Source organism: Carassius carassius, chromosome 34 (assembly GCF_963082965.1).
Source record: "Carassius carassius chromosome 34, fCarCar2.1, whole genome shotgun sequence".
NCBI classification, from domain to species: domain Eukaryota; kingdom Metazoa; phylum Chordata; class Actinopteri; order Cypriniformes; family Cyprinidae; genus Carassius; species Carassius carassius.
In genome coordinates this window covers 27,181,366-27,191,311 of record NC_081788.1, presented here as the reverse complement: position 1 = coordinate 27,191,311, position 9,946 = coordinate 27,181,366, and the positions used below count along the sequence as shown (strand labels likewise).

The 9,946-nt window shown below is 36.7% G+C and overlaps 1 protein-coding gene across 1 annotated transcript; it reads left to right on the top strand.

The window, feature by feature from the left end:
• The first annotated feature begins 303 nt into the window (after nucleotides 1-303).
• On the top strand, nucleotides 304-1,415 carry LOC132115261 (uncharacterized). The gene has a single exon (XM_059523638.1). It carries the CDS (start codon nucleotides 304-306, stop codon nucleotides 1,324-1,326), a length of 1,023 nt encoding a protein of 340 aa, XP_059379621.1. The 3' UTR covers nucleotides 1,327-1,415.
• The last annotated feature ends 8,531 nt before the right edge of the window (nucleotides 1,416-9,946 follow it).

The following is a 9,946-nucleotide window of genomic DNA, read 5'->3' as shown; positions in this document are numbered from 1 at the left end:
TTTAAAAAGACTTCGTTAGCAACGACACTTTACCACTTTTATTTTACTGTAAAGTATACAAGATAACATTTATCATCTTCATTGAATTTTTTCATCTAATACTTATACTTGACTTCGTTTCATGACTTTATTTGACTAATATTTTTAGTAAACTCTAAAAACACTGTTTGACAGATCTTTTCCGAAGCTCTAGAGGGTACACAAGATCACTGGGGTCTTTATCTCAGGAGAGACATCTAAAGATCTAAATGTAATCTGTCTGCAGATTTAGTACTGTATTAAAGAGATCTTTTCTGTTTGTTAATGTTGAGATCACAATACTCTTCCAGAGAACAATCGATCATGCTGTCGTCCTTGGACAAACTCGTGGCCTGGATACTGACTGGCTTCTTGGCAATTCTCACTATCTTCTTCAACATGTACCTGCTTCTGATCAACCAGAGGAACTACCGGAAGAGCACAAAGCCCCGACTGAGCCCGGCCGACTTCATCATCACAGCCATCTCCCTGGCCAGCATCTCCCTGCAGGTTCTCACGTACTTCTGGCAGACCTTGGATGTGATCGACACTGTGTGCCGCATCAGCTTAGCGGGAGCCATCCTGCTGGTGCTCATCTTCAGCCTCAAGTTCATCATATTCTGGAGCACGGCGTTCCTGACCTTCTACTACGGTAATAAACTGGTGGTTGAGCCCGTCCACTGCTTAACACGCATCCAGGAGGCCATCATCAAAAACGTCCACATGGTCCTGGCGGTGATCGTCGTGAGCGGCTTTGCCAATTGTGTTCCATTGCTGAGCGTGTTGACCTACTACAACACCACCACCAGCGGACTGAGTGATTGTGGGTCCATCATGCCCACCGACACGACCGGACTCGCCTACATCTTCTACTATGTGATCATCTCTGATATCGTTCCAGGAATCATAATGGTCAAATGCAGCATTTCCATCTCGTACTACCTGGCCAAACATCTTCTGGACATGAAGGCCAGTAGCAACAGCGCCCATGGGCCCAAGCTCGGCACGCAGATCCGGGTCATCAAGATGACTCTCAGTTTAGTGGTCGTGTATGTGGTCTTTCTGATCGTGGACATCGTCACGCAGATAACAGTGGTGCTGATGAGGCAGAACACACTGGCCCTGACTGTTCTCTTCGCTAGCATCTACACCACAGTCAGCGCGTTCGTGCTGGTCTATGGGAAGAAAAGCTACTGGAAGGAACTGATTGCAACGTATAACCTCTTTTTAGACGAGTACCCTTGTTTGAGCAGCATGAAGGTCGAAGAGGTCAAAACAGAACCGCATGAGCACAGCAATGGGCACTGAGCTTGATAGAAATGATATAGTTGTGTAGCTTCTAGCTATTTTTCCTGAAAAAGACCCTGTGAGAAGTCTTCAAAATCTTCACTTTGTACAGAGAATCAAGATCTTAAAATGATCTGCACAAAACAAAACAAAAAAATAATTTCAATACTTTTATTAAACACCTAAAACTTTTTTTTTTTTTTTCATTTTCCAACTCCCCTAGAGTTAAACAGTTGACTTTTACCGTTTTCAAATCTGTAACTACAGAAGAGTCAAGTTTTAAATAGGAAAAATTTTAAACTAAAATTTTTGAGCGAGATGCAATCGGTCTAATCAGATTCAATGATCTATGTTTAGCTAAGCTAAAAGTCCTACCGCCAGACCCAGAGATCGGATGAATGGGTAAAACTCAACTGTTTAACTCTAGGGGAGTTGGAAAATGAGCCTATTTTCTTAAAAAAGTGGAGTGTTCCTTTAAGTGTGGCTAAAATATTTAAATACTTATAGGCTTTAATAATCTTTATACATTCTACACATTTATAGAAATTACATAGCTAGAAGCTTCTTGCTGTTTTCTTGTTCATACAAGTTTACATTTCTTTTCATCTGAGATGAACAGTGCGATTTTATAACTCATACTCATAGGTCTGAGTATTAGATGCTATTGCACATTGTGTTATGAAAGTCTGCACAATCATTCTGCTCTATTAGTCCTTGAAGATTCTAGATTCAACTTGTCAATGGTTGACATGAATAAACTATAAAACATTTGTTCCTTGCTTTTTGTGTAAAGAAACTCCATTGTGTGCTAAAAGATGCTCCAACATATTTTGTTTTGAGCAGGTGCTTGCAGTTCATCAAACATGACTTTTTTTACTTATTAAAATTGCCTTTCTGCAAATGTTTGCATCACTGGTTCTCACAGTAGTTTGACAGACTCATTCATGAGGCTCATTAAGCACAGGAACATTAATTAAAGACTTTCCAGCAATGTTTCTTTCTTTTAAGTTAGAGATACAAATCTGTACTGTATTACTGTATTATCTGTACTGTATTAAATGTTTTCTGCTTAGGTCAGTTTCTCTATACTCGTTCATGAAGAAATTATAATTTTTTATTTAGGTGGTTTCATAAATATTACACTAATTTCTTTCAGCCAAAGCAAGCATTTTACAGAGTACTGGATGCCAAAACTTCACTACATCATTTTGTACCTTTGGATCTTTAAAAAAAAAAGATTTTAAATGAACAGTGGCTAAAAAAGATTAGACACAAAACAACTAAAATGTTTGAATTGCTCTGCATTTAATCCATACAAAGTGGACACACACAGTAGTGAACACACACACACACACACTGTGAACACACACCCGGAGCAGTGGGCAGCCATTTAAGCTGCGGCGCCCAGGGAGCAGTTGGGGGTTCAGAGCCTTGCTCAAGGGCACCTCAGTCGTGGTATTACCGGCCCGAGATTCGAACCCACAACCGCAGGGTTAGAAGGCAAACTCTCTAACCATTAGGCCACGACTTACCCTTTAATTTGACCGAAAATACAGTAAAAGCAGTAATATTGATAAATATACTTTCAAGTCCTTTCAAGTCAGTCAGTCAGAGGTGTCAAGTAACGAAGTACAAATACTTTGTTACATTACTTAAGTAGAAATTTGGGGTATCTATACTTTACTTGAGTAATTATTTTTCAGCCGACTTTTTACTTCTACTCCTTACATTTTAAAAATAGCTTTGTTACTGCTATTTCATTCCGGCTTGTCATCATTCATAAAAAAAAAAAACCTATCCTGATAAAACACGCTATCCGGATGGAGGGAATTTGATTGTGGTTGGATGAGAATTATAAACATAAACCATTCCAAACACCCTATTGGTTTGTACGCGATCCATCGCACCTGCACAAATCACATCAAACTCCTGCAAGGACATAGCCAGTTTTGGGTTCGAAAAAATATGTTTCTTAAAAGTAGGGTTGGGTATGGAACCGGTATCTGATCGCCTCTGAGTCAGTCCCCTTAAATTTCATATGAAACCGGCGTCAGACCGGGTCTCCTCTCCGTCTTTCAGCGCGCTCTTCAAACCGCAGACCGCGAGCGGAGCAGCGCATGCGCACTTAAACACAAACAGAGAACACAAGGTATGTGATTATCGATAGATTATTAGAATATCCGTATCTGTGCAGTTCTTTGTCATAAATACAGTTTACAAAAGGTCACGAGGGACGGAGCAGTCGGTTTCTCATCTACTGTAAAGTTTTCGCTTGTCACGTCACAGCTGTTTCCTCCAGCGAAAATCTAGCCCTTAACACATAAGAACGAACACATACTTTAATGACACTTATTTAAATATACTTAATTTAATCATACATACTTTATACATACACCAGCTACTGTGCAAAAGTCTTAGGCACGTTAGTATTTTTACCTAAAAGAATGGTGTTCGGCCAGTGATTTATATACTTTGCTGTAGTGTGTCAGTATAAAATATCAGTTTACATTTCCAAACATTCATTTTGCCGTTGTCAGACTGCGTGTGCAATCAAAATCACACTAGATTATTATTAAAATTAATGGCAAACTGATATTTCCTACTGACACACTACAGCGAAAGATATAAATAACTGGCTTAAAACCCTTTTTTGGGGTGAAAATACTAATGTGCCTAAGACTTTTGCACAGTACTGTACTTTACAAACGACATTGTTGCTACTTTATGAAGAATGAGCATACATTAATTCACAGAACTGATTAAAGACAGTGACAGACAGCACTCATCTTAACTAAATATCAGAGTAATTGACAGAGATACAGTAGAAACATTATGTGTGGTCTTGTATTAAATAATGACCCAGATTGTGAATTACATTTCATTAGCCTTAGATTAAGGGAAGCACAACTTGGGAAAAGAGAGCATCCAAGGTGAAAGCTATGGATTTATTTTAAATATTTGTAATGTTCTTTAATGTTGTCCATAGTTTTTTTTTTTGTGGTTCTTTTTTTTTTAAAGTATCGTTCAGGCACCGTTTAGGCGCCGGTACCATTTTAAAAGTATCGAAATGGCACTGGACCCTACTTAAAAGTTATTATTTCTCACTGGCTCATTTACCAAATGGGTGCTTTCTCTTCGTCCTCCACAAATTAAGCTACTGTAGGTAGTTTGGTAGCGAGACGTTTTAATAAATTATCGTTTGCGATTGACGACGCGATTGATAATGTTGTGATAAGTAGGCTATGCCAACTTTGTAACTCGTTACCCCCCGAACACTGTACATAGCAGACCTATGTACCGAATACAGGAAACTATCGATCAAGAAGGTATCAGGATTATGAGTTATTTTTCATTTTTAGTTTTTGACTAATCACTTGGATTAATCATTCATTTTGACAGCACTATAATGTTTATTGTAAATAGACATCCATACAAGAGTAATTGTTACTAAGATACTAGTATCATAGTAACTAGTCATCATATCTCTAATCCTTTAATGTATTTGCATTGTACTAAAGTGCGTTCATTTTCAACGGGCATATATGTGGCTGAAACAGGTAGCCTAGTGCGTCCCAAATTTTTCAACATGAACATTTTAATATAACATTATAGTCATTATGGCCTATGGCCTTCAGAAAAATGTTTTTCTGAGGAGGTGGGGTAGTGCACATTAGGCCCCTGTGGCGGCCTAAGCTTTTGTTCTTAATGGCATTTTTTTTCCTTACATTACTTTTACTTTTATACTTTAAGTAGTTTTTTAAACCAGTACTTTTACACTTTTACTTGAGTAAAAAGCTTAAGTTGATACTTCAACTTCTACAAAAGTCTTTTTAAACCCTAGTATCTATACTTCTACTTGAGTAATGAATGCCAATACTTTTAATACCACTGGTATTTTGCATGTTCTTAACCTGATAGCCTACTCTCCACATAATAAACTTGTAGGTAGCACTTGGGTTGCATTTAACCAACAAATCAAATGGTATATCAATATCCAATAGCTAATAAGAGTAAATTGAACACTAGTACTTACGATTAATGTGACATCTGGTGCTGCGTGATTCTGCATATCTTTTTGCAGACAGTAAATATACTTTTTTTTTTTTTTTTAAAGCAATTCGATTTGTAAGATGAGACAAATCGCAGATCCAGATTGCTCCATGAATGCTAATTCGCCTGTCCATTCGGATTGTAAAGAAAACTTGTTGTCTTTTTTTATACATTAGAAATTGCATGTTTTCCTGCAATGTTATTCCAATTTATTTTCCTCCTTCATATTCTCCAAATCAGACCCGTATTTTTCTACTTATGTTTTTATTATTATTATTATTATGATTTCAAGTTTGTTTTCTTTCTTGCAAAAAAATAAATACAAATAAAATAAATAATTCTTAATTCTTGTAGCTCAAATAGAGCTACAAAAGCTTATTTTTCAGTCTTTGGTGAATCCAAACGCTTGATTAAAATAAGCATGTATTAAACTACTGATTTTTTTTCTCAGTCTGTAGGTTGAACTGAGGATCTCCATTTCTGAAGGCAAGTTCAAAGTGGTGTTTCCATGGAGATATCCATCAGTGGCATGTAAGATTAAAGGCTATTTAGCAGTCAATCATTTTCCAAGCTTATACAGAGACTATATGACGTCCAATTGTCACGTAAAAACCACTTTCCAGCAGGAGGTCTATGGAGAAGAGGACAGCGGATATACTATTCTGGTCTGCCATCGAACAAAACTAACAACAGCAAATTATATTGTCAGCATCCAAAATTCGATTTAAGCCACATAAATGATTTGGATGGTCTAGAGCAGGGGTTTTCAAACTGTGGGTCGCGACCCACTTGTGGGTCACAGAATGGAACAAGGTGGGTCACACAAAGTCACTTGGCTGCAGCTAAATTTGCGTTTCAATAAAAACACACACACACACTCACACAGTTCAGTCTAGGGCTGCACGAATGTGACGAGTGGGGCGGGGCCGAGAGCCGTGGAGTGATTGGGAAATGAGCGACACCTGCAACACTCACCGGTCTCGAGAACCCCGGAGGAGATAGGAAGTATACAAAAGAGGAGCGACGACAGTGAAGGACGAGAGAGGCCACTGGGTGGCGTCTGTACTTCCCGGTCAGAGAGCACCTGTCCATCAAAAGCTCACTATCCAATCAGAGTAGATCACTGTTAACACCACCCCCATGAGATGTTTGTGTCAAAACACCAAACGAAAAACTGCGAAACGTAAGCGAAATCTGTAGCAATGAATTCAGAATCCACGATTAGCGAAAACGAATCTTTGAAAAACATTAACAAAGAATGAAGCATATTTGAAGAGCCTGTTAAATTTGTGCGACTGAGTTAATTTTTTTTCATTTTCATAGTGTTTTTCTTCTTTTGTAATGGCATATTTTTGATAGTTTCTGAAAAAGTTACGTTCAGTTTTATAAAGTTTCGTTCATTATTATTGAAACAAATGTAATTCCATAAGCAGGGCACAAATGCAGGATTAATTGTAACACTACAAGATTTAAACATTTCCACATAACAAAATGTACAAAAGTTTGCAATATTTCCTTGATGTATCATCTCTGTTTAGAGAAAAATTTGCCAAAGTTCAGAAGTCTTTTGAAGATATTGCTGAACATTTATTTAACCATCACAAAAATAAATATATTTTTTTTATTATTATTTAAAATGAGACACATCTGTTTATTATAATTTTTTACCAATTTCACAATTATTTTAATCTCAAAACTGTGTTAGATAGCTCTGCTTTGCTTCTCATGCTTTTCTAAATAAGTGTTGGATTGTGCTCCGTTCTCGCCGACACAAACGGAAGATCATGAATGTATTTTCTGCAACAAAACACAGCAGCGCAGATTACAGTTCACTAGAGTGAGCCTGCTTCACGTTTTTATGAACACTACATATTTTAACGTCTGTAAACAAAAATTAAAACTGAAATATTAGTAGTGAAAATTTGTTATTTTTATTAAATACTTAATTTCTGTCATCAAACTTTTAAGATTAGGCTTAAAGTAATGTCAATCGTTTTCTTATTTTTTTTATATATATATATTTTGGTGGGTCGTGAAATAGATTACACTTGTCTAGGTGGGTCGTAGAATGGAAAAGTTTGGGAACCACTGGTCTAGAGGGTACTTGACTTTGTGCGCCTTATATCGTACAGCACAACACAGAGAAGTGTCAATTTCCAAAAAAAATAAATAAAAGAAAAAGCAAGCAAAAAAGAGCGACACATTCACAGGCGAGATTATTTCGTATGTAATCTCCAGCCTGAGGGACGGGAAAGGGCTTTGATCTGCTCCCACCACCTCCATTTCTGGCCGCTGAGAGAGAACAGATATCAAGAGTATAATGTCATCCTGGGGCATCTTAAACTCAGGAGATGACCAGTTAACATCTGACGGTCAGGGGTCTGGATGACTCAAGAACATCATTTAAATAAGATCACTGTGACAAGTTACTCTTTATTCAAGCAAAAACACACTGTATATTATACATATTTCACACAAGTCCGAGTTTTTGGGCTACTTTAACACATAGATTGTATAAAAACATGGATTTAGTGTGTCCGTGACGTCACCCGTAGGTTTCTGGAGAGCATTTTTGAAGCCTAAAGTGGGTGGAGCGAATGTCGCCATTTTGGCAGCGCGTCACTCCAGGATAATCAAAAATGGGAAAAGAGGCAGGACGTTTGTGGAGTTGGTTGCTGAAACCAGCACTACAGTGGTGACAACAGCAGCAATCCACCTGTCACTCAAGTGGCCACGCCCCTAATTATGCAGAACTCTAAGACTTGATATAATTTAAACAGATGAGTTATATAAAACACGCCTCTCAGAGTTGTCATGAAGGGTAAAATTAGTTATATAGACCAAACCACTTTTTGTACCAGGCTGTACTAAACATATTTGTTTTTCTGCTAAAGTTGGGCATTTAAGAGGTCATTTGACTTAAAAGCTATAGAACACCTTTAGTGAAAAACTAGTAAACAGTCTAAGTCAAAGATTAATTTTGCCACTTTATTCAAACTGGAGTGCAAAAATTCTCAAATAACAGTTATGTTTTCATGGGTTTCTGCCTGCAGGTTGTGAAAACTGTCCACTTTGAGTGCAAAAGAATAATTAAATTACTTTAAAAATGCATGCATTTACTATACTAAAACAGTTTTTGGATGTTGAAATGATCCATGTAGGACAGAGTAACCTTGGTTTGTATTTTTGCTCAGAATGAAACAAATTAAAATAAAAAATTTCACTATTTCATTCATTTAAATCTCATTTATATTATAGTTACAAGTTTAAATAATTCAGCAAAGAAAGTCTATATTTACACTTAAAATCCCTTTAAAAAACATAGGTTTGGTTTTCCCTGGAATTTTGCCAACTTTGTCACATTTGTTCTGATAATTGTGCGATTGAATACAGAATGTACAAAACATTTCATGTAGAACTAGAATTTTCCATGAATTAAATATTACAGTATATTAATTAAATATTACCATATTTGCAAAAAACACTATTAAAGTACAAAACTATGCAATCTATATGAAAATTACCTTATTATAAAGAACACATTACAAGAATAAAACAATGCTGGCAGACCAAGTGTAGTTTTTAACCAGTGAACCAATCCTGCTATTCTGATATCTTAATGTAATAATTTCATTTGGTGATCTGAAACCTTACTGGCGTGTTTGACAGAGCAATGTTGCTCCAAACTAAAATGTTCCAATTAGGTGGCATTTAAAGGAACAGTTCACACAAAAATAAAAAATTGCTGAAAAATACCTCATCCTCAGTCCATCCAAGATGTAGATGTAGATTTCATCATAACAGATTTGGAGAATGTAGCATTACATCACTTGCTCATCAGTAGATCCTCTGCAGTTGAACGGGTGCCGTCAGAATAAGTGTGTTTGTTTGTAAGAAACAAGTCTATCATTAACAGGTCTTTAATTTCAAACTTCTGGCTGAAAATTCATTTTCCAAAATATTGCTTTCTCATCTGAATCAGGAGAGAAATATGCACAGATCCAGCAGCATTTACAAGTTAATACAGTCCATAACAATTCTAAACAGATATGTGGGTGAGGACAAACAGAGAATGGAATTTTTCACTGGAGGACACATTATTGTGGACTCGTATTTTGGCCAGAAGTAATGGCTTAAAATTAAACTGCTTTGATGGATTATTGATAATTAGTAAATGAATGTACTTGAGTGGTGCGGATTACTTGTTGTTACTTGATGTTTTTATCAGCTGTTTGAACTCTCATTCTGACGGCACCCATTCACTGCAGATGATCGACTGATGAGCAAGTGATGGAATGCTACATTTCTCCAAATCTGTTACCATGAAGAAACAAACTCATCTACATCTTGGATGGCCTGAGTGGGGGAGCACATTTTAAGCAAATGTTAATTTTGAGATGAATTATTCCTTTAAGTGTTGACACAATAGGTAGCATTCCTGAATTCAAGCACATCTGATCTGCTTTTTTGCTATCATGACAAAAATAAATGTAGACATTTGAAATAATTTCAGAAAGCCTGAAGTTTTATACTGCATCTTCTGCATACTCTTCAATAAAATTTAGTGCACAGGATTTTTTAAAAGTTTGGG

Bases quoted from the DNA above. Each gene is read 5' to 3' on its own strand.
- LOC132115261 (XM_059523638.1), top strand. From the start codon at position 304: ATGTTGAGATCACAATACTCTTCCAGAGAACAATCGATCATGCTGTCG.